Below are 25,719 nucleotides of genomic sequence, written 5' to 3' on the forward strand. Positions count from 1 at the left end.
ACAGAACTCCCATTATCAACAAGCATCCTCCTAACTTTCCGATTGGCGAGCTGTGCAGTTATCACCAGAGGATCGTTATGTGGAAACTGGACATGACTAGCGTCCTCTTCGTTAAAACTGATTGGTTGCCTCTCTAGTCACCACTATTTGGGTAGATGCTGCTCCGGAATAAATTCGACTCCGTTATGAGACTTCGGCTCATTGACGTACCTCTTCTGGGCACCTCTACTCGTGCCTGCCAGATGAGGACCTCCGGAGATGGTGGTTATCTCTCCTCCTATTATAGGAGGAGGGGTATCCTGATTTATCCGGGCCCTGGGTTGATTTATCGGAGCTTCCGGGGCTGGCTGACTAGTAGGAACCCAATTTCGCGCATACTGAGCCAAAGGTCCAGCTCTGATGAGTGTCTCGATCTCATCCTTCAAGTGCCTACAATTGTCAATGTTGTGGCCAATTTCGTTGTGGAATCGACAGAACTTAGAAGGGTCCCTCTTGGCCTTCTGATGTTTCAAAGGCTCTGGTTTTTTCCAGGGAAGGCGAGCAGAATTTGCTAGGAAAATGTGTTCCCTAGTGTTCGTGAGCTCGATATAAGCTGCGTAGATTGGCTTAAACTTTTCCGCAGGTTTGTTATTTTTTGGGTCGTGCTGGCCGCCCTCGCCATTCCCCTTTCTCTTGCCTCCACCCCCTTGGTTATTCTGGGCAACGGTTTGAGTCGTTTTCACAACATCCGTTTTCGCTCCAACGGGCTGATCAAGGGTTTGGCTGGTTCCCACGACCGATGCTCGCGCCTCTTCCAGGTTTATCCATTCCTATGCCTTGTTCAGGAATTCATCCATGGTGCTGACACCTCTTCTTTGGATTTCTTTCCACAGCCTGCCCCCAACGAGGATTCCAGTCCTCAAAGCCATGAGCTTGGAACTATCATCCGTGTCCTTAGCTCGGGCCGCAACGTTTACGAACCTGCTCAGGTAAGCTTTTAAGGGTTCCCCGGTTTGTTGCTCCATGTTCGCCAGGGTGTCAGCTTTGACGCGGGCAGCTTAAGAAGCTCAGAATGCCCTCTTGAAATCGGCAGAAAAATTCTTCCACAAGCTAATGGACTGCCTTTTACCCTGCTTGAACCACTGTCTAGCTGGCCCGATTAAGGTGGAAGGGAAAATCAAGCATCTCAGCTCGGGGCCAATATTATGGGCCATCATCAGGGTATTGAACATACCCAGGTGATCCGACGGGTCTTCGTCCCCATCGAATTTGGACAGATGGGGCATCCGAAAACCCGACGGGTACGTCGTGGCCGCTATGCTGGGGGCAAAAAGCTCGAGTTCGTCCCCCGAGTCATACTCGTCCTTGTCCTTTTCTGACAAGAGTTTCTTCATTAGCTCCTCCATCTGAGCTAATCGTTCTAGGGTCTGGTCCCTAGTCCCTTGGTTGTTCTGGGGATGTTCAACAACTCCAGTTCCATTGTACGTGTTAGGTGGGTTATTGTTCCTCCAAGCTTGAGCTTGGTTTGGCGGGACATTCCCACTGCCCTGTACTTCAGAAAACCATCCTCTCAGCAAGCATGACTGTCATTTCTGAATGGATCCCCCCTCTGCGAGTTGAGGTAATCTCGAAAGTTGGCCCTCGAGGTGGCTCGGGGGCTTTGCGCTGAACTTAAACGGTTATGCAGGTCTCCATCGGATCTGCCACTTCGGCGGCTCTCGGTATAGTAGCTTCCATTGGAAAAGCTTTGAGCCTGCTGCCAGGGGTGAGGATCTGGAACATTCCCGCGTTCTCGTGGGCGATGGGTAAGAACGGTGGGAGGAGGATTCCTTATGCTGCCCCCGTGCATCGGAATATATCGAGCAAGACGAGGGGGAGATGGGTATCTTATCGGCGAAGGGGGATGCCTAATTGGTGAAGCGATCCTCATCCTGTCTGGCTAGATTAAACTAGCTTGCAGTCGTTCTACTCTGCCATCTCCAGCTTCCTGCACCCAGCGGTCTGATTGCGGCACGGGAGGGCTGGCCGGAGTAGGTTGTCTGCGGGAGCTTTCCTCGGACCTCCTCCGCGAGCTGCCACGAGCCATTATGGGCGCGTTCGATGGTGGTGCCGAACTAGGGGTTGAGGTTTTGAATGATCGGTTGAATTGCTGATTGGCCCTGGGAAACTCCTCAAACATAGCTTCCTGGTCATGGTGTGACATGGGTGTAGAACTCGGGGTTGAGGCTCTGACTGATCGACTGGGTCTGGGCTGACTATCCCTGCGGGACTTGCGAGTCCCAACGTTAATGTCAGTTGCAAGAAAGGGTAGTCGGGCCAAGACTTCCTCGATTTGCTTACTTGATCTAGATAGCTGATTCCTCAACTGTATGTTCTCCATTTCTATCGCCGTCAGGTAACCTGGGTTCAGATTTGGCGGTCGGGGCGTCGAACTCCCAGTGTCGTCCTGGACCATCGGCTACTTTCCCGATCGCCGCTGGACCTTGGGGTTTGGTTCGTTGGATATGGCGGCATGGTGGGCCTTCTGCCCATCATGTTGATCCGCCTCGTTACCATGCCTCGACCGAGTAACCACCATGATCAAGTTTTGCGATAGCACTAATATAAACACTCTCAATGAAAGCACCAAACTGTTGATGCAGTTCTTTGCCAACAGATAATTTTACAAATAAGTAGGATGGATTAGTGCAAATTGGTAAACCACAATATGAAAAGAATTGTAATCTGACTTGGGAAACTTATAGCAATAGAAAGATGGTCACTCCTTTTTTAGGTGGTTCGAAGGTTAAAATCCCTCTAGTCTACCAGTTGATATTATTGATATCTCTTAACTATTTCTTACAAAGTGCTTCTTTACAAAAATATCCCAACCCCTTGCACTACCCAGGGTCTTGGTATTTATAGGAAGATGATATCTGGGTTGGCAATGGGGTCATCCCGTGATCTCTTTATCCTTCACGTCATCTCTGTGACACTGATGATTAATTCCTAAACCTTACAGTGAAGTGAGGTCTAATCAACAAGTAAGGATGGGTAATGGGCCGCATGGCCCAAATCAGATGCGGGATGCCCGAACACGCTCATTTATACTGTGCATCCGAGAAATCAGGAATAGAACAGACACGTGATGTCTGATATATGCACATTTATATTGCGTGGTTGACTTTACAAGGATTCGAGTGTCAGATCTCTGCCGCATCACAAGCTTAATGCGGCGCCAGCTCGTGACACTCAAATTGTTGACACGATGCTCCAAGTAGCAGCTAAATCTCTAACCAGCTCTGGCTGGCTAGATAGGGGCCCGTAATAAACAACTCCGGGTGGACGGTTGACACGTGGCAGATCGAATTAGGCCATTCTCTAGCTCGCCGAAGTGTGCGGGTATTTAGGGCGTACAGAAACCTACAATTGTTAATCAAGCAAAAGTAAGTATACAATATTGAGCATCACTTAAATGAACAAAACTTTAATTAACAAAACATTCATAAAATATTAATTAAATCCACAATCCAATTTCCTCAATAACTATAGCTACAAGAAAATTAATTCATACTAAAAAACACAAAAACACCTAAAATCAACACACCCATGGTTTTACAAATAGAGAGAAATAGAAAAATATAAATACAAAAAGAGTAAAGGGTAAAGAGGTTCCTTGTCCTTCACTCTTCTCTACTTCTTTTCTCCTTCTTTATTTTTTTCTTCTTCATTCTCTTTTTGAGTATTTTTCTCTCTAGTTTTAGCTATAGGATTATATGTCTCTCCCTAAAATGGTGGCTCCCTTTCTTTTAATAATGCTAGGGTACCATTCATTTCTCAAATTAGAAGGCTCACATCATTTTTCCCTATTTTTGGCCCACTACTTTTGTCCACCACTTTCTCTTTCATTTTTCTCTTATAAAAAATGCTCTAAACTTTAGCATATTGCCTATGAATTTGCCACCTCATTACTCATTGACAACTCAATTAATGAAATGACAAGTGTCTTTTCATCATATGCTGAAATTTCCCACTTGGATCATGATGTAAATGCTTCAGCAAAATTTTCTCTACTACAACAAAATCTGAAATTTCAGCACAAACAAAACAACTTAGAAGCCAATTTACTTTTCTTCATTCTCCTTGGATAATTCATGCATAAATTCATTGTTTTCACACTTTCAACTTTTAAAACTAAAAAGACATAATAAACTCACAACAACACAAAAAGGAAAATAAATTAACTAAAATTTACAACAATAAACACACATCACTCTTCCTAAATCTACATTTACAAGCTTAAAAGCATAAAAATAACTCTTTATTCAATAGTTATCAGTCATCTCCGCCCAACTCAAGATCTCCACGACCTTCCCTGTTAGCCTTCGTCACAGACTTTCTGGCTCCCCTCGTCGCTATCGCGCAGATCATTGCGTACCCAAACCCAGCTTGGCTACCTCGTCCCCAGGGACCTTCAGTTTCTTCAAACGTACACCTCATACCCATATCTTGTTGAGAATATATGGCTTTAAACTTTCTAAATCAACAATTAATGATGGAAATAATTCAATGATAGGAACCCTAGATGCTAATTAAGAACCTTATTCAAAGTATGAATGCAAATCTTGATAATCAAAGAACCACATTCATGGTATGAATGACAATCTTGAAAATAGGAAACTAAGTGATTAAATGATGATAAGATAAACTTAGAAACATTTAATCTTCAATACTAACAATGAAAACACAATAGAGTAATATAAAACAAAGTTAGGGTTAGATAGATACAACCTTTTGTTTAAAGCAACTTGAATCTTCAAACTTGAGAAACTTCTAAAGCTTATACACAATAAGAATATTGCTGTCCAAAATCTTTATTCCAAGCCTTCCCTAATTGCTTGAAGCTTCAACCAAGTAGAATGCGATTTGAGATTGAACAGGCCTTGAAGCTCATGCAGGTTGAGCAATGTTTGATGAGTTTCTTGGAGAAAACTTGTGGTCTTTTAGAGCTAGAGAGAGAGAGAGAGAGAGTTGAAAAGTGTGATCAAGAATTTTAAACTCTAATAGCCTTATTTGTAGTGTAGGCATCGCCATTAAGTCCAACCAATAGGATTAGAGCTTTTAAACATATTATTTCGAGCAAATTTACATAACTGTACAGTCCCGTACGGATCACCTAGACGATGTGTCACCTGCTAGGTGGTGATGCATCACCTGCCAGACAATATATCACTATCGCCTGCTAAGGGTTTTATCTTCTAGGAAATAATAGGCGATGCGTCGTGTAACGACCCGAATTTGCTAATAGGGCTTAGGACCTTGATTAGCGTGCCTGGAGGGCAATAAATGATTTAATATGTTAATATGTGAATTTACGTGAGTATGTGATAGAGATGCATGTTTAGTTGAATTAAATATGCATATGGGCCCCGTTTGGTTATTAGGGGTGTGTTTGTGATTTTAGTCCGTTGAGGGTATAAATGTGATAAATGCGATATGTATGTGATTTATCTGTGCAGCACGATCCGAGACAGTCCCGGGGAGCGATTAGCCGGGAAGTCGCAACGGGGTTGAGAATCCGACTCAAGGCGAGTCGAGGGGTATTTTGGGTATTAGATGTATTATGGGGTTATCATGTTATGGAAATAAATATTTGGAGATATATTTGAGGATATAATGTCTAGGAGGGAATATTGGGGAAATTTACCATTTTCCCTCGGGGACGTTTTTGGCACCCCGAGCCTTAAGGTAACCCTATAGACTTAAGTTGAATAAAACAAAGTCTAGGATGCTTTTGGAGATTTAGAAACCGACACTCTCCTCTCATTCTTAGCTGACGTTAAGTCTATACCCTCTCTCACCTTTTCTTCTCTAAGGCAACTCAAGGAAACAAGTTAGTGAAAAACCAGGCAAGAAGCTTTGGTGGAACTAGTCAAGAATTGAGGATTTTGGGCTGATAGAGTTAAGGAACTAAAGCTGGGCACTTGGGGAAATCAACTCAGAGGCATAACTCAGCAAGGGTAAGCTCTAACTATGGGAATTATGTTTGAATTTCAGCTATGTTCTCAGGATATGCATGTGAGTAGAATTTGGTCTGTTCTTGGGTGTTTTAGTTAAGTTTTGGAGCAGGTTTTGATGGGTTTTGATGTTGAAACTGGGCTAGAATCTTTGTGATGATTATATGGAATTGTTAGCTTGATTATTGGATGAGTTGGTTTGAAGAAAATGTAGGAAAAGATGGAGAATTCTGGGTTTGGAGGTGAGGGCCGTGGCCCTAGGAGGGGCATGCCGCGGCTCGTGTGCGCACGCGGCCATGGGAGGCCAAGACATTCAAGGCGCGCCGCGGCCCGTGTGTGCTTCAGGGAGATGCTAGCCTCTGTTTCGAGGCTAGCCGTGGCGCTTGTGGGTAGGGCCGCGACTCTTAGTGCCAGTTTGGGTTTTAAAGGGTGTTTAGGCTTGGGAACTCAAAGGTTAAGGCTCGAGATGGATTTTGTCACCCAGATTGATGAAATTCAATGTCTCGGAGATTATAATTATGGCTCAAAGTTATCTAATGGATTAGAACTTGATGGATGGATATTGTTAATGTATTGTGACTAGGGTTTCGGCGAGGCTCAAGTTAGAGGACTGTGCTCGGGATATCGGTGCTCGGAGAGCTCGGGACGCAGGTAAGAGAACCCCTGTTCCCATAGAGCTTGTATGCAGGGCTGAGCCCCAATATGTTGACTTGCAGGGCATAGCTCTTTAATTGTAGTTGTTGGTATTCTGTATATGTTTATTATGATTTGAATGCCATTATGTAAATGTTCGGTAAGAGCCGGGAACGGCGCAGGCCGAGGTCGGCGGGGGCCGGGAACGGCAAAGGGTTGGGAACGGTGTTGGGCACGTTGAGTGCAAGGCTGAGTATGGCAAGGGGTCGGGAGCAGCGTTGAGCACGTGGAGTGCGAGTTGCCAGGGAGAGACCCTAAAGGATACCTGTGATATCCTCACGGTGTGGACTGCGAACCCAGGGCCTGGTAAAGCGCCTGGGACGGCTTGGCCATATATGTTTAGCCTATTGATGGCCTGTTTATATGCTATGTGTTTGTTCTGCATGTGTTATCTGCTTCTGGGGTTTCTTGTTGGGCTTCGGCTCACAGGTGCTCTGTGGTGCAGGTAAGGGCAAGGAGAAAGCCAACCAACCATGAGTGTAGCACGCATGAAGCGGCGTGTACATGTTTAGCCTGCCTGGCTGCTACAGCCAGTGGATTTTGGGAGATGATTGTAATAAAACCTAGATTTTGTTGTTTAGCCAACTTGGTTGTACTTATATGCTGTAAATATTTCTAAACAGTATTTTGGGATCCCAAGTGTTAACTTTTATGATTTTCTAATGAAATAGAGTCATTTCTAAAATTTATACTCTGCTTATGATTTAGTTACACTTTTGTCTTAAAAGCCTCGATTAGCGAGTGATTGCACGTTTTTAAACTCACTTAATAACGACTCTAAGGATGTAGGGCGTTACATGTCGCCTCCCACAAGCGACGCATCACAAAAGCCTCTGTAATAATAACACCCCAAGCATGATCCCCAAAATGTCTCCAAATGCCTTCAAACTTTTAGGGAATCTTTGGATACCCATTGTATCACTTTAGACCCATAAAAGTCACTTTTAGATGCCTGCTACACAATCTCATATTTTCACTTCAACTTAAGTGAAAACCGTTAAATATTTTGCACCTCAACGTGTAAACATTTTAACCATTATATTTAATCAATCTCAACATACCTCAGATCTGAAATTTCCCTAATGAATATAAACATTCAAACCCAAATCTATTTGCAAAAAGCTTGCTTAAGATCCGAGAAAAAGTCGAGGGGACACTGCTAAATGCGTTTTCCAATTAGTTTTCAGTCATTTTCAACGTTTCTAACCTTGTCGGACTCGTTCTCCCGTCGCCGCCGACCATCACTCGCAACCTCCCCTTCTCTTCACAAAGTCTCAGTCCCCATTCTTCATATGGCATGTTAACTTTTCCTTCTTTCTAGATGTTTTAGCGTCTCATACGAGATCTAAAGCCCTATCTCTCAGTTTCGTCCCAACAAGATGTGAAGCCCTTTCAAACCAGCAATAACCCCTTGTCAAGAAGAAGAAAATGAAGAGATCAAATGAGTTTGATTAATTTTTGTTTTTAACATTTTATATTTAATTTTATTTCAATTTTGTTTTTAAAGTTTCAATGAATTTTGTTTTTTAGATAAATACATTTTAGTTTTTTTTATATTTTTTAATTACTTTACTTTAAAATCAATTTATACAAAATTTCATTTAATTTTAATTATTTAATTAATTAATAAAATTCAGGGTTATTTTGGTCATATTGAAAAATATTTTGACCAAAATTGAGTCCATGATACTCTTTTGTTCTATTTTGCAAAACTCGTGGTCTAAATTGTCATTTAACAAAATACAGAATCCGATCGATAATTTTTGTAAAATATATTATCCAAAATGGTATTTACCCATCTTAAATACTCATATAATTCTATTTATGTCAATGGGACATTTTGATTCCTAGGTTGGAAACTTATGTTTTGGAGATTTATTGAGATAAGTGGCCAATTTGGTAAATAATGTGTTGGATTTAACAAAAAATGAATATAATTGATTACAGACTTAAGTACAAAATACTAGCTTATGACGCACCAAATTGTTCTAATGTGACTTTTGTTTCCATAAAAATTACTTGGTCATGTCAAAAAAATTATTTAGCTACTTAAGTGTAACACTTAAACTAGATGTTATTGATTAGGGCGTAAATACCTGTATAACTATTTTCTCACAATACGATTAAGTATTTTATTTAAGTGTAACTATTTGATCAACTTGAAGTTTTTTGCAGCCAATTACCCAAATTTGTATATTTTTCTTTCGTAAAAAATATAAATAAATTGCATATTCCTTATTTTAATTGCAAAAATAAAATAGAAAAAGAAAAAAAAGAAAGGCTTGGGCAGGGTTTTAGCAAAAGAAGAGGAAGGCCCCCAATTGGCACCGTCATCAACCTTATTTTCTTTTTCGGAGACTGTAGGGTTTATACCATCGCTCTTAACACTTGGTTTACCAGTGTTCGCAACCAGAACAACAATGAAGGTCAAAGTAATCTCTCGTTCCACAGACGAATTCACTCGAGAACGAAGCCAAGATCTTCAGGTGAGACTTTGTTCCCGACTCGGTAAATTCGGTCTATATTTCTGAAAATTTTACAACTTTTTGCTTATATGATTTAGAGGGTATTCCGTAATTTCGACCCCAACATCCGAAGCCAAGAGAAAGCTGTCGAGTATGTTCGGGCTCTCAACGCCGCCAAATTGGAGAAGGTAATTTGAGCCATCAATTTTATATATTGTTATTTTTGAATACTTGGGCATGTGGGTGTTTTTCGATTTCTCTGTTGCTTGATTAATGAGGTTTTCTTTTTCTTTTTCTGAAGATATTTGCGAGGCCGTTTATTGGAGCAATGGATGGGCACATGGATGCTATTTCGTGCATGACTAAGAATCCAAACCACTTGAAAGGAATTTTTTCGGGCTCAATGGATGGAGGTATTTTGATCATTTTATTACAATGTTGTTGCTTTTAGTCTCTGCTTGGTAGCTGAGTGGGCTTTGTTAAATTAAGAACCAGTTAAAAATGGTTGAACAATAGGGTTACCATTGTCTTAGTTTCCGAAGATGATTTTCTTTTCCCTCTACTTTGACAGTGATATTACTTTGTTTCTCTTAGATTTATCTAGCTTGGGTAAGTTGATATTTAAAAAATGAATATGTCATTGCGCTGGCTCCTTGCAAAGACAGAAATTGGTGCTCCATGTCATTGGCAATTTAACTTTGATATGTATTGTACCTTTTTTTATTTTATTAAAAGATAGAATCATTATAAATTAGATACTGTGTCCTTTCTCGTTGTGTAGAGAATTTTGAAAAATATTTAAAACATCTTAGTATTGAGTAATTTGAGGTCATTGACCAAAGTTATGTGTTTTCTCATGTTTGCAGAGATTCGTCTTTGGGATTTAGCTTCAAGGTATCACTGGCACTATGAACTTGATTTTGTTTATTTAACAGCTTCATCTGTAATATATTGTACGTGTTCCTTTGTTTCTACTTTGTTCATGATTGGATGTAATTTACGTGTGAATGTTTTGTTGGATTTAAAAGGAAAACAGTTTGCAAGTTTCCTGGTCACCAAGGAGCCGTAAAAGGTCTAGCCGCATCTACAGATGGACGCCTCCTTGTTTCTTGTGGCACTGATTGCACGTAAGGGACAAACTCTTGAATGTTTCTCTATCTATATTGCCCGTTATTTTTTTTAACTAAAATAAGTTTATACGCCATACTCTTATCGTGTTTCATTCTGTGATTTTTCATTTTTGGAAAGATAATTCTTTGGGCTATTGCATTTAGTGTCAGGCTTTGGAATGTCCCTTCTTCTGATGTTATGGAATCAAACGACTCAACTGATAAATCTGCTCAGGTGGTAATTTCTTTGTGTTGATGTATGTATTGAATTGAATTAAATTACTTTTAATATCTAGCTAACTAGTTATTGTTCATGCTTCCAGGCCCTGGAAGAGTATGTTTGGAAGAATGCATTTTGGTAAGTATAAGTGGAATTTATGCTTGCAATTGACCTTTTTTTTGTCAATTCGATGTTTTTAGTTCTAAATTTTATTATATATTTTTTTTCAGGGCTGTTGATCACCAGTGGAATGGTGATCGTTTTGCCACTGCTGGAGCGGGAGTACACATATGGAATCATAATAAGTTCTGATTCGACCTTGGTTTTCTCTAGCTGAGTAATAAATTAATAATATTGTTTTTCTTCATTGTTACATGACATTTTCCTATTATTTACAGGTCAGTACCAGAAAAGACATTTGAATGGGGTACAGACACGGTGATATCAGTTCGATTCAATCCTGGAGAGCCAAATGTCTTAGCAACAACTGCAACGTATGTATAGGATTTTGTAAATTAAATATGTGCTTTAATGTGTTAAATTATGCCCTCATTCTGCTTTACCATGTCAGAGATACTTTTTAGTTCAAGTATTCTATCAAAGCAATTTGGGTAGTGTTAGTATGGTGCGCATATGTTTGCTGACTATAAATTTAGTGAAGATGAGAAAAAATTTGGTCGTAGTGATGAGAATTAGAAGATTTGTTGTAATTTAGTTGGTCAGAAAGAGAGAAAAAAGAAGTGGATCCGTTGCTTTGCAAAAAGGAACTAATAATTATCTGGGGATTTAGGTATAAGAGATGTTTAATTTTGTGTTTGGCTGTCTTACGAGTCTTTGTCTCATCTACTTTGGTTCCTCCTGCAATTTTGCAGTGGCTAGTTTTTTGGCATTTCTAATGCTCATTAGTTTATTAGAAGTGGTGTGAGGGGTAACTTACGAGCCAACTACCTTTAGTGGAACCTTATTGCAGTACACTTGGGATGAGGTCACTCACGGACATGTGACCTTTGTCTCTTTTTCTAAAAAAAACTACCTTTAATGGAGCCTTACTGCAACTTGAGCTGAATGCTTCCTTGTACGGGCACAGCACACATTGTAGTGTGGTGTACAAAATGTATAGTTAGCTTTACCTTCACTGGTGGGTATCAATGTTGGTAAATAATCTACAAGGATCAATTATCAGTCTGGTCTTACCTTCACTTGTTTTTTCTTTTTTAATAATATTTGGAAGCATATTCTTCCACCATATAATTTTATTGTATTTTCTTTTCCAGTGACCGCAGTATTGTACTGTATGACTTGCGGATGTCATCAGAAGTAACAAAGATAATAATGAGGGTATTTATGGCAAATCTCACATCGACATTCACCGTGATGATTTAATTCTGCTTAAACTATATCTAGCTATTCTTACCTATATTTTATTTTATTGTGACAGACAAGAACCAATTCTATTGCTTGGAATCCTATGGAGCCAATAAATTTCACTGCCGTAAGCTCATTTATCAAACTCATCTTGTTGAAATTATGTTGTTTTTGTAACTTTGTTCATTTTGGAGAAATCGTTTTAGACCTCTATGTGCATCAGACTAATGAAACTCATATAATGGTTAGGTTGTTTATAATATATTTGTAGTTTTAGCAGCATCTGTTGTTGGAAAAACCGTTGTGACTTGTCTAACTTCTATTAGGCATATATATATATATATTTTAATGTGTGTGTTGACAATTACTTAAATTGTTTTGCTTGATCACATTTTTTTAATGCTAGTTGAATTAAATAAATAAATAACTGAGAGTAAAAGATGTTGCATTCAGAAGTCTCTTCTCCCTCATGACTTGTACTTGATTCTAACAAAATCATAATCAGATCTGATAGATTTTTGTTGTATCACATGCTAGAATATACAAGTACAGGAATCCTTTATTTATTAAATACTCGTAGCAATTATGCATGCTATATTCTTCGATTAATCAGGCGAATGAAGACTGCAACTGCTATAGTTATGATGCTAGAAAGCTGAGTGAAGCTAAGTGTGTTCATAAAGATCATGTTTCTGCAGTGTAAGTTGCTAATGTAATATCGTCACTGTATTTATATTTTATACCTTAAAGTTATTTCGTAATATGACACTTCTTTTTATTCACATTTTTTTTCTTTTCCAGGATGGATATTGACTATTCTCCAACTGGTCGGGAATTTGTAACTGGTTCTTATGATAGAACAGTAAGTACTGCATTGATAGAGTTTATTATGTTCAATTTTGTACATAGAAATGGTCTGATGATTCATTGATTTTTTTTTGTGCAGGTAAGAATTTTCCCATTTAATGGTGGTCACAGCCGGGAAATTTATCACACAAAGAGAATGCAAAGGTTGGCAAAGTTTTCCTTTCTAAATTCAGTCATGCTTCTTACCTTTTTGGCTGTCTCCTGTCTGGATTCTTGATTTATTAGAAGCTCTGTTTGAATTTCTTAAGCAATCTTATCTTTTGTGATTTCCTGAAATAATTATAATCTTTCGTATGTGGCCTTACTCTTCCTTTTTGCTTCCTCTTTTACTGCAGGGTGTTTTCTGTTAAATTCAGCTGCGATGGAACTTATGTTATTTCTGGTAGTGATGACACCAACCTTAGACTTTGGAAGGCTAAAGCATCAGAACAATTGGGAGTTGTAAGAATCGCTTCCTTTAAACATCTTAAATTAGGCATTGTGTTTTTAGTCAGTCTGAAGCATAGCTACAGACACTGTTTGTCAAACTTTTGTTCTTTAGGATATTTCTTTTGTCAAGTACCTACTGTTTAGTTCTTAACTTTAAACCATTTGTTACCATGCAGCTTCTTCCGAGGGAACAGAAAAAGCACGAGTATCACGAGGCTGTCAAGAACCGCTACAAGCACCTACCCGATGTCAAGCGAATTGTGAGACACAGGCATTTACCCAAACCAATATACAAGGCCACTAATCTCAGGCGCACCATGACAGATGCTGAAAGAAGAAAAGAAGAGAGGAGGAAGGCACACAGTACCCCTGGAAGTATTACCACAGAACCCTTGCGTAAAAAGAGAATCATAAAAGTAGTCGAGTAGCGAACAAAAGAGTGGTCGTTTTGGGGCGTCTTGGTCACAGAAAAGAAGAGATAAGCCCATTTTCACTGCTAATTGAGTGAAGACATTGCAGCAGCAGCAGTAGGAAAGCAGTAAAAGGAGTAAGAACCTGGCTTTGTTGCAGATGCTAGCAGAGAACGTACAAGGGTCTTGTATGGCCCCAGGAATCCCAATTTTGTAGTTTGAACTTAAAATTACTCTGTTTATGATCATTTGTTGGAATGATGGTATCTCTAATTAATTATAGTTTTGTATTCGAGTTTTCTGAAAAGACTGGGTGTTAACCAAATATATGGCATGATTCTTTTAAATCCAATTTTCATGGGGGCTATACTCTCTAGCCATCTTGGATATGGCAAGTACTATTTCCAATGCAAAATATAAAAAGGCTGTCATATAAAGCACTTCAAGCTAGCCGTTCACGTACAATGAAATACTAGTGATTTCCATTAGAAAAATGAGGAGCGTTCTGCTAGTAAGTGCTTGGATTTATGTAACTTTAAACTGAACAATAATAATCTGGAAGCAAAGAAGTATTTGGTTCATTTGGCATAAAATCACTTGTGTTAAGACATACAACTCAGTTACTCGCCTGCTTACTGTAACACGACCAAATGCACAAACTAAGCTATAAAAATTAACAAAAATTAATAACGTAAGTTGTTGGTGAGATGACAGTAAATCTTGCTAGTTTCGTCGCTTTCCATCATCTTCCTCTTCGTCATCAGAGTCGCCACTCTCACGAAACCTTGGATTCTTTTCCTGTTGAACCAAACATATTTAGGGTAAGGGAACAAATTTTTAAAACGGTGAGGAATAACGGAAAAACACATCTCAGAAGAAGAAAAAAGGCTAGTGTCCATAAATGCGACCTGCCGCCAATCAATTAGATAATCATATGAGAGAATGTTTTGACCAGACATCTCTCTTGAAAACTGTCATCTTCCTTGATCATGTTACTAAATCCAATCCTTTTCAAATGGCTTTGTCAACATTGTCAGCGTTTTCAATATATTAAAAATTATCAACTTTAACAAGTTTGGTACATATGCCTAGTCACCAGCCTCTCATAGCATTATATGTGGGTGCTTGTAGTTTCCCATCTAACAAATATACACTTAGCATGACAAGCTTCCCAATGAAAAGTTCTAGGGAGAACTTGCACTAGATAATAAAGGTGAAGGGTCATTAGAAATTACCGGTCGGGATTCGTGATCAGTGTTCTTCCGTGAGTCATTGTCCGAGTGCCTCTTGGAGCTCTCATAACGACGATCATCATCTCGATATCTTTTCCGATTATAATCTGCTTTTACAGATAAAATATTAACCAAACAAAATCACATGTAAATAAACAAGAAAAAAGGTTTGTCAGATAGAATATAGAATAGGCAGTCAGAAAAACTACCTCTGTTGTGCCGATAAGAACCCCCATGACCATGATTTCCACCTTGTCTACCATCTGCAGGAGTAAAAGGTAAGAGCTCAAATCATAACTACATAACATTTTCACCTCTAGACATTCAGATATATTTTTTTTTATTAAAAAATTACAAATTAGCCCACAAGTTTCATGTATATAAAGAAACTGACGACTATTTGATCACGCCAAACAAGGTAGGTCTTTAAACCAAGTTCACTGTACAAATATGAATTTATTACAACCCTATCACAAACCAAGTTAATCGGTGATGGAATAATGACGACAATCATACATTTAAAAGAAGGGATAAGCTTTAATTGGGTACAAAACACTATAAAAATGAGACTTCTTCCCACGTTCGCAACTGGTCTTTGTAACAAAGGGACCTTTAACTTAAACAAGACCTTCTTGTTGAAGTAAATATATATACAAGTTAATATTTTTGATGAAAAGGAAAATCAATACACCCACGTCATTCCATATATTCAGAAAATCAACCATGAATGCCCAAGGATGGTGATGTGCAAAAATTGGGACGCCTAATTCTACACACCAGCATCATAATGTAACTGAAACTAATTTTTGCACATATATCAAAGAAATAAAATGAAAGAGGCTCCAAGATAATGACTTCTGTAAATTTTGGGATATCTGATAGTACACCAGAATCTTGGCATGAAAGCTAATTACTGTGTAGAAAAATTCATATAATTAACTTGCAGCAGCATCTGCTGCTTCAAAAGCTCTAGTTCTATAAAATAAGTGAAAGACAAGTATTTGAGCAAGAAATAAAAGTTTGAACTATATGTACATGCAATTAAACAATCAAAGAGCTCTCCACAACTTACATTGAGGTGCCATGACAGGTGGGAAAGTGCCCAACGATCCAGCACCATAATCCACAAGCTGCCTCTGAGCTTCCAACTCTTTCTGAACTAATTTTCCATAACCCCCTCTACGTATAACATATTAAGGAAACTAAACAGTAGAAATTTTCCCATCTCACAATAAGATGTGCACTTTTTTCAAACACAAACAATACAATATTGATAAATATATAAGGCTAAGAGCACCATAAACCAAATAAAAGTAATAAGAAATTAAAATAAGGCAACATTTTTTAGTTTAATAAATTAAGATATTAAAATCCATTTAGCTCATTTTAATTAGTTGATTATTCATATAAAAACTTAGTTCTAACTTTTAATCAGATACAGAAGATCAAAGTTGGTTCTGCTTTAAAAGCCCGCCAAAGTACTATTAGCAGGATGAATGATGGATTTTACTATAATGCACCTCAATTGTGTACCAAATCTATATCCTTTAATCTTTTTTTCTTAAATTTAGGTCTATTAATTAACAACTTAACATGGTTACTTAATAAAACTTATCGTATATATCACCTATTCCATAGAGTACAGAGTACTCATTCTTCTAATCCAAGAGATGTCATAACCTAGACTTTAAAAACAAATCCATCCACCAATTTGTCCTCAAAATCAAGCATACCTCCTTAATAAACTGTAAACTATGCAGCTTACTTCAAATATACTATGGTTACTTGTACCTACTTCTTAAGACTGAAGTAATCATATGAAAACTAAAACCAGACAATAGAAGCACTCAGTGGAAAGTGAATGTTATGACAGAAATAATTTCAATAATTTATCCAAAGATTGCTCAAAAGATCAAGGTACATTCTTTGGACCTCAAGGAAATAAAAGAAAATGATAACGCACACACTGTAATACATAAATTTAAAAGGATATCTGGATCATAGTCTGTACGATATTCGTCACGCACCTGCAAAATTACAAAGAAGAAAAACAAAATAAAAAACAAGTATAAATTTAGTATTTGGTCAACACAAAAGGAAGGAATAACAGTTCACCTGTCCACCACTTCGACCTCGGCCCCATTGCCTGCCTTCTTGGAATCCCCAATCAAAATCCACACGAATAGGACGATCATCAAGAATCGTCCCACTTATATATTTGACAGCATCCTCTGTATCCTCCCTAGAATAATATCTGCTAGGACCAATTTATAAACTCAAAGACATTAATAAATGGCCAGGTTGGAAATACAAAACAGGATAGAAATAAAAGCATAAAAATCATGATACTGAAAGTGTACTTCTATCAATGCTGTACAAAAAAATTGCACGCAAAACATGAACGTTAGATCCAAAAAAAATATGAAAACAATGCAGTAACAGGGTTTCAAAATTAGCTCCCAGAGACACGGGAACAAGGTACACTCAATAGATAAAGAATCTCAAGTGAACGGTACTATAAGCATATGTATGTTATCAGCATCTATCAAATGATTATAGATTTAGATTTTCTGACATAGAAAGTAAATATAATTTAAACATGCTACAAACATTTTTCAAATATTCAACCTAATTAAAAATCATTTAGAAATTTTACTTAATAACAAATTTCGAAGGCCGAAATCATATTGATTGTAAGATGAATGGAGCCCTTACATTACAAAACAAAAACCACAAGGTGTTTTTGTATTCTTATCCAATCCCATAATTATCTTCTTAATTTCTCCAGCACGGGAGAAAAGCTCATAAACTTGCTCCTCAGTTGTATAAAAGGACATGTTCCCAACATAACAAGTATTCGATGCCAGAAGTGCTTGTTCAAATTCCTCTTGTGAACCGGGAAACCTTCTATCCCGATATGCTGAAAGCTTGGTTAGATCCTAAGACAAAATTATGAAGAAAAATAACTTAATACACATGTAATAGTAATAGAGTACCAACAGTCCAACGCACATTACATTAACCGGTCATCAGGGTCATAATTTCATAAAGCAAACAACATTCTGTCTGGTATCTAGATAAAATTGCAATTTTTCCGAGCACATAATTGCTAATGAAATTAAAAGAAAACCAGCCCCAAATATATATATATTATTATCATGGATATAATATACAATATATTCCCAACAAGATGATAAACTATACACCATCACTAAAATTAGCATAGCATTTTAGAAAACCCTAAACCTTTAGCATATATTTTGTTAAAACAAATTTCATTCTAAATAGTTAATTCCAACCAACTCTATGACACTTCCATTGCAATATTCTCTTGACCTGTCAACCAGTATTACCAATATATATATATGAAAATAATAAAAAAAACTTACCTTGAATAAAGAAGCCATGGCGTTATGCAACTTGGGATAAACCCACTGAACAGAATTTAGAAAAATAAATTCCACAATACGCAAACCTACACCACAAAAACACAAACCAAATCGTCAAAACGACACCTAGAAGGCATAGAAGGAGATCGTACGAAGACATAGAATACCAAATTAGAGAGTGGAGTGGAGATCTTAGGAGGGAAAATAATGAAAGGAGAAATAGGGTTTTAAAGAGGTTTTAAGGTGAGAAAGTTGGTAAAGGAAAGGAGTACTTGAGGTTTGAGGTTCCACTTGGTCTCGTTGGCGAGGTTGTCGGACTCTGACCCTCCCTTCACTCTCTCCTCATTCACCACGGACGGAGACGGAGACCTCTCTCTCAAAGCCTGGGCACCTTGGCCTTGGCAGTAGGTCTCTCTGTCTCGTATTTGCTAACCCAAAAACGGCGTCGTATCGTATGCTCCCACAAAATACTCCAATGGAAGCCTAATGACAATTATTTCCGATATATGTATTTAAAAAAAATAATAATAATATAACAAAATTGTTTATTTTTATCGTTAGTACTTTTTTCTCGGCATTTTATCGTTCGAAATTTTAATCGCACAATTCATATACAATTTTAAAAGGGAATATTTTAATCGCCGAATATTTTTTATCGTTATTTACATTAATCCTTAGCCTTTTTAAAATCTATGCATGACTATGTAGGCATATTAGAATATTTTTTTTAAAAACTTAAATTTTATTTTGAATAAAAAACTTAAATTTTGTCAAAAAAAAAACTTAAAATTTCATTCACGTGATTCCCTATTTCTTTCATTTTCAAAATTAAAAAAAAAACCTCCTATTTGCTTCGAAATTTAAATTTGATTATCCTAATTAACAAGAGCAAATTATTTGAAGCAACTTGAGTTTTTAATACAGTATTTAAATAAATTTATATATTTATAATCAGAACGTGCTTGCCTAGATGGTCCTAGCAGTGCAGTTTTTTAATATCAATAATAAATAATAATCATCTCATTAAATGGAATTTGACATTTTTTTCCTCGGAATTTATTAATTGTTTTCCTGGATCATTAGCTTTTGGAATGTATGTTAGAAAGATTTACATATCGTCAATAAAGTGTAAAAAAATTATGATTAATTATTTGTTTTATTAAGTATTTGTTATAAAGCCGCCTCTTGTACCTATATAGAGTATTGCTCTTTACAAAGTGTAGTATTACAATGGGTTGGATAATTATGTTATAGGTTAACCAATTTTTTTCTCTTTAAAAACTCACCTATAGTGTGTGAGAATATTCAACTACAAAACTATAGGAAATGACCCAAAATAAAGCCATCAAGAACTTATTTTTAAAATTGTAGATAAATGACCCTTTTACATTGTTAATTACCTAAATTATCCTTTTTTATAATTTATTTATTTATTTAGAACTGTATGACTTTAATATAGTGATATATGTATATTAGTTTTGTTTAATTAGATTTTATTTTAAAGTTATATTGATTTTTTAAGTTTTTTATAAGTTTTTGATATATTATTTTTCAATTAGGATATATGTTTTTTGTGGTATAGTATATAATTTTTTTTTTGTGATATTTTTTTATTATACATAGTGGTAGTATATAATTTTGTATCATGGTATATACATTTTAATGATAGTATATAATTTTATTAGCATAGTATATATATTTTTGAGTAATAATTTTATAAGTTTTGATAGTATATTATTTTTCAACTCAGTATATATATTTTGTGGTATGGTATATCATTCAACAACTCATAAAAAACGAAAAAAAATCAAAATAACTTTAAAATAAAAACTAATTAAACAAAACTAATATACATATACCATAATATTAAAATATTTAGAATAAAATAGTAATTTGTTAAAAGGTATATTTGGTAATATGTGATATTAAATAGATGATTAGGCTATTTTACTACAAAATTAAAAACATAGACCTTTACTTACTCATAATATTAAAAGGGTTATTTTGCTCCATGTGTATGTTTATATTACTATCACCACAAAACTAATATGTATGTTTATATTAAAAGAAAAACCGTTTCCTACCCATTGCATATATTCAACCTAGAGCAAAAAAAAAAAAAAAAAATTGTTTATATTCAACAAATTCCCTAATAGAATAAAAAAATCCTTCAATCAATTTGGTTGGCACAAAAACAAAACTTGCTCAAGACAAGCCACATTGAACTCTACTCATAGCTAACAAAAAAATATACACTGACATATATAAGAATTGGTAGCCATTGTGACAAGAATTTAGGTTTGAGACAAGTTACATCTTCAGTGAGTACTTACCAGAACCAACCAAATGAGTCTCCTTGGAGAAGCCATTAAGGGAAGTTAGATCTTCAGTAAGCCTAACCCTTCAAAAGAGAAGCTCTAAGGAGGTGATAGTACTGTGAGAGTTCACGTAAAAGGGTAGAAGTTAGAAAAGAGCAAACTTCCGAGAAGAATGTAGGCTGCAGAGTATGCCCAGATCATATATCCCAATCTCCGATTACTATGAGATTTCATTATGTGTGAAGCAAACCAATAAAGGGGAGGGCTAGACGATAAGAAACGAGTAGCAACCTGTCCAAAATTTATAGTTAGAGCATATGACCCCAAATACTACTGACTAAATTCTCACGGAGCCAAAGTGTTGTAACATAATATGTTATTTAGCAAATGCATTATTTATTCTCAGATGTACTTCTCATTTTTATTGATTAATATTTTAATACATTTTAAATCTTTTCATCTTTCAAATCTACTGTAACATCTAAGTTTCCAGAATATCATTTCATCAGATTTTTTAGTCAAAACTAGCATTTTTCGCAAATGACCAAGAGTATATTTGTTCTCAAAATATAGAAGTGCAAACAAACTCATTTCCTCCCATTTGACAGCCCCATATCTTTAAGAGCTAACCAATCTAAAGCAAACTGTACAGTCAATTATTTGTGCAAGTTGAGGTTCCAAAAGAAAGCAAACAAGTTTATTTGACACCTCCAATTTTTTTAAGATTGAAGCAACCATAATCATGTGCAAAAATATGACTTTTGACCAAAACAACTGACAAAAAAATGTTATGAAGACCTAGATGATACGGATTTAAACACTAAAAATTGCACCTAAAGGCTCCATTTGGTTGGGAGTAAGGAAAATAAAAGAATAAGAATGGTATAAATAATAGATAGAATTTAATATATGTAATTATATTTTATAATAATAAAAATTATTGTGCTATAGAATGGTCATTCCTCCCAGAATGGCATTCCACCAAAATATTGAAAAAGTATATCCATGGTTATTCCTGTGTTAAACACTAACCAAACAAAGAAATTGAGTCTTTTTCATTCAATTCCAATTCATTCCTTTTTCTCCAACCAAATAGAGCCTAAGTGTATTAAGTAGTCAAGAATGTGGATCATAGCTGAATATAACTCTTAACAAAACCAAGGGAAACCAACCTGCACATGCATGACAAAAAATGCTGTCGCTGCCAGAAATCCCAAATGCATAATAAACGGAAGAACAAACACTGACTGGTATCCTACTTTGTCTGAGAATTCAGAGAGCACAGCAGGAACCTCTTCTTTAATCCTTGGCTTCTTTGGTCTAAGATTGCTTTTCTCTTTTGAAAAAAAAAGTTGAAAAAAGAAGGCATCAAGTAGCAAATTGCAACAAAATGAAAGGAAGACAACAAGAAAGAGTTATATTCAGGACAAGTTCTATACAAGGCATCAAAGCAATTGGTACTTCACAAAGGGAGATGTCACAGAAAAGGAAATGTGGATATGTATTTTTAATTAACCAATGCAGTTGTGCTGCGGGCATTGTGCAAGCAGAGAACATTAACAATATGTCAGATGATTACCCTGAATCTTAGAAGAAGTTTTCTCGGTAGTGTGAGTGATGTTTGCTCTCAGACCTGCCCCAGGAATGAAAAGAACAGCTCCATAATTCTTATCTTTGGTAGAAGCATGAAAACCCAAAGAGAAAAACTTCTCAGGCTCCGACTTTACATAATGCACTATTGAGCAAAGTGCAAGAGATAAAATTGGGGATGCAAGTAGAAAATTTGGCAACTGTTTAAATTGAAAGTATCGCAAGAAGCCTACTCCCCTGTTATTCATTAACTCAAAAATAAGAGAGAGATAAAAAATTATCAATAACAAAGTTGGATAATCTTCCAATTTCATTTTCATATAACAAGGTTGCGCAATTGAAACTCTATACATGTAAATGGGGATAGTCTACTGGTCATGTCTTATAAACTTAAGTGGATAAAACAGAACCTCAATATGTATATTCATAATTCATTCAGTCATTTGAGTTTTCAACTAACAGTGACTATTCAACTAGGCTATTCAATTCAACCATCCTACACAATAAAGTGTTCAAAAGAATAGCCATGCATGGTGAGAAGATATAAATTCACAAAAATGAAATTATAATGAACATACATGGTTAATAGAAGGAAAGATTACCAGTAATGACTTTGAATATAGTTGTATAACAAAGGCACCTTTGCTTTGCACCATGGTCTCATATTATCTGGAGAATGTCCCAGGCAGATATTGTTGTATCCATACACTTGAAATGCAAGAAACGGGGTAAAAATAAATATACAATGCAAAGCTCCACCAGCAAGAACCTTCATGGTCAGCTGACAGAGAAAATAAAAAGTAATTAATGATACAATATGGTATTGAGATTAATGATTTAAATGATACCCCCCCAAAGAATTCTATACTTCCAAAACTTCAATCCATTTAATGACAACTTGCAAGGAGGTTATAAACAATAAATAGAAGCAGATACATCTGCAATTGCAATAAACTATCTGAAGGGTTAAAGGTAAAAAAGGCTTTGGTTGAGTTAAACAATCCACTTTGACAAAGAAAATGCAACATCAATTCAGTCTAATTAAACTACTCAAATAAGCATAAATGACACAAATAATACTTACAAAAGCCTTCTTTCTCAGTATAGAATCACATGCCTGATGCAAGGTTTGAAAGCAGATATAACCAGCATTAATTACTCCATTAGACCGAGCAAATCCAGAGAGAGCAAGCCAAGGAACGGCAATTTTGTTGTTTCTGGATACTAAGTGATACAATCCTCCAATTGAAAATAAAGCATACATACTCTCCGTATATCTGCAGAAAAAGAAAAAGAAAAAAACTCAGCTGTGTTGCCTTCACATACATCAATATTAAATGGAATTGTTAGAACTATTACATGGAGGAATAAAATATTGAAGCTGGATTGAAGCAAAACAAGAGGGAAGCTCTAAGGGCTGCATCACGATCCTTCAAAACAGTAACTGAAAGCCTATTAGGAGTTGAAATAAAAACTATCAGAAGAGCTTATGACTACCAAATTACATACTTTAAGGATCAAACTAACAAAATGTTTCAATTGTGATATGATTTGAACTGCATTCTTACTAAATAGCTCACCAATATAAATAAACCGCTGCAAACACAAAGGCAATGTTATTGATCACATAGCCTGATAAAACCAAAACAGCTCTTTCACCAATAACTGGAACCAATGGAGCAAACACTGAAACAGAAAAACCACCCTTCAGATATAATGACAACAGCTCAAATAACCTGAACAAACTGATGAAATAGGCTAAATGAACTAAATTGCTAACCTACAAAAAGTAACTAAGTTAGATTGCTTAAAATTTGAAGAAAAATGAAGAAAATCCAAACTGGGTATAAATGAAACTCATATATCTTCGGCCAGACCTGTCCTTGACAAGACAGAGATGCAAATGGGAAGGAGGGGAAAGAAGGCGTATAATTGCTCGTATTCATAGCCACACTGGGCGATGCGAACGAAGTACACGGCGTCCCAGACAATACTGGATTCGATTGCGGACGCCATGGAAGGCCAAAGAAGGTGTTCCTCTGGAGCATGATGCGGTGAGGTGATGTTTGATAAGCAATTCGGATTTAGAGGCGCGGAGGTGTCGTAGGGGCTGAGAAGGCTTCGCCATAAGACAATTAAGGTGAGAAGGAGGAGCCTTGAGGCTATGGCAGATTTGAGGACTAGGGCTTCGTGCGCTTGGGGTCTCGGTGAGGTTACGGTGCGAGTCATGGAGCTTTAGTTGCAGAGTCGTGGGAGGGAAGCTAGGATGACCGGAATTACCAACCCACAACGACAAAGTACAACTGCCTTTTTTTTATTGTTGGGATTTTGAAAACGACACGTCGTTTTACTTACTAAAAAAGAGAACTAGCAAGCAGTAGCAACTAAAAGAAAAATAGAGCAAATAGGACTAGTGACAAGTGACAACAAAACACACAAGTACAACAATTGTTGAAGAGTTGCACATCCGAATATTTTCAATCCACTTCCCCTTTCAGACCTTGTTTATGAGCAACAATGTTATGGCCGTAAAATTTACATGTCTCAGGGGCCCGCACATGAACATTGGGGGCTCACGGAAATTTTGGTATTTTTACAATGTTTATATATAAACTTAGGGAATTTCTCTTTAAGTCTTATTGATAGGGTTCTCAGTGTTTACAACTTATTAACAGTTTTCGGCGTGATTTTTTTTTATAACCGTGTATATTATAGCTATTTAGAGCATTTTGCAAATTTTCAGAAAATTACCGAAAGCTATGTTCAAACATGTTGTTGGACGCGTGACTAATTTTTTTTATGCGCGTGGAAAACAACATGCTTGAACCTAGTTTTCAGTACTGTAAACTATTCGGAATTTTCTGAAAATTTGCAGGATGCTCTAAATAGCTACAATATACACGGTCATAAAAAAAAGTCGCGCCAAAAATTGTTCACAGGTCGAGAAACACTGAAAGTCCTACCGGTAGGACTTAAAGTGAAGCCTCTAGAATTGTCCTATAAACTTATAAGATCTTTTTGTATAAAAAAATAACATTTTTCAATTTTTTTTTTATTTGAAACCCTAAACACACACAGGCCTGACGCCAGCCCTATGTCTCCGCTCAGCAACAAAGATGAGAGAAAAAATGTAGAAAATTTGATATAGTGCTTCCTAGTAGTATCCTTGGAGTGGAGAAACTACTTAGGTAGCCCACTCACCTTGCGCATTTGCTCGTGCCTAGTGCCCACCTCTTTTGTATTTTTGAGGGTCATTCTTCTCTCCAAGTTTCTCGTCCTATTGGCTGTTGGGCTATATATAGACTGTAATCAAACTTGCGTTGTGAGATGTCTTTGAATAACATTTGTAATGCTTTTCTCTATGTGTTATTCATTCACCAATAACACCAAGCTCAAAATATATTCATAATTTCTTATGAATATATTCATTCACCAAGTTTCAATGAATAAGAAATTACAACTATTAGTAGAAATTTTATACCTGTTGGGCCCAAAATGTTCGGCCCAAAAACTCTTTCCTCATTTATCAAATATTCAAAACGGAGCGTTTTGACAAAGAGAGGTTCCGAAGGCAGAAGCTGTGGGTCAGAGGCAACCTGCGCCTCTGACCCCTGAGTGAGACATTTTAAAGTCGGTATTTTTGGAGGGGAATTCAGT

General features: G+C 36.6%; 3 protein-coding genes across 3 annotated transcripts; 1 reads left to right on the forward strand and 2 right to left on the reverse strand.

Annotated features, from left to right (window-relative positions):
* Positions 1-8,941: 8,941 nt before the first annotated feature.
* On the forward strand, positions 8,942-13,885 carry LOC133817436 (uncharacterized). Its single transcript, XM_062249951.1, has 16 exons — positions 8,942-9,154; positions 9,232-9,321; positions 9,435-9,546; positions 10,000-10,027; positions 10,162-10,260; positions 10,408-10,477; positions 10,566-10,600; positions 10,693-10,767; positions 10,861-10,956; positions 11,737-11,800; positions 11,901-11,954; positions 12,441-12,526; positions 12,629-12,689; positions 12,774-12,838; positions 13,030-13,135; positions 13,300-13,885. The coding sequence occupies exons 1-16, from the start codon at positions 9,089-9,091 to the stop codon at positions 13,549-13,551; spliced, it is 1,359 nt and encodes a 452-aa protein (XP_062105935.1). The 5' UTR covers positions 8,942-9,088; the 3' UTR covers positions 13,552-13,885.
* Positions 13,886-14,089: 204 nt separating this feature from the next.
* Positions 14,090-18,608, reverse strand: LOC133817437 (nuclear cap-binding protein subunit 2). The gene is made up of 9 exons (XM_062249952.1): positions 18,427-18,608; positions 18,155-18,240; positions 17,481-17,704; positions 16,881-17,019; positions 16,759-16,792; positions 15,838-15,948; positions 14,975-15,028; positions 14,769-14,872; positions 14,090-14,331 (listed from the first exon to the last, which is right to left on the reverse strand). The coding sequence occupies exons 2-9, from the start codon at positions 18,170-18,172 to the stop codon at positions 14,257-14,259; spliced, it is 759 nt and encodes a 252-aa protein (XP_062105936.1). The 5' UTR covers positions 18,173-18,240; positions 18,427-18,608; the 3' UTR covers positions 14,090-14,256.
* Positions 18,609-20,270: 1,662 nt separating this feature from the next.
* On the reverse strand, positions 20,271-24,470 carry LOC133817438 (uncharacterized). Its single transcript, XM_062249953.1, has 8 exons — positions 23,940-24,470; positions 23,643-23,748; positions 23,422-23,514; positions 23,147-23,339; positions 22,665-22,843; positions 22,052-22,299; positions 21,645-21,808; positions 20,271-20,763 (listed from the first exon to the last, which is right to left on the reverse strand). Exons 1-8 carry the CDS (start codon positions 24,289-24,291, stop codon positions 20,599-20,601), a joined length of 1,500 nt encoding a protein of 499 aa, XP_062105937.1. The 5' UTR covers positions 24,292-24,470; the 3' UTR covers positions 20,271-20,598.
* Between the last annotated feature and the right edge of the window lie 1,249 nt (positions 24,471-25,719).

The sequence above is a fragment of the Humulus lupulus genome, chromosome 2, assembly GCF_963169125.1.
Source record: "Humulus lupulus chromosome 2, drHumLupu1.1, whole genome shotgun sequence".
NCBI lineage: Eukaryota > Viridiplantae > Streptophyta > Magnoliopsida > Rosales > Cannabaceae > Humulus > Humulus lupulus.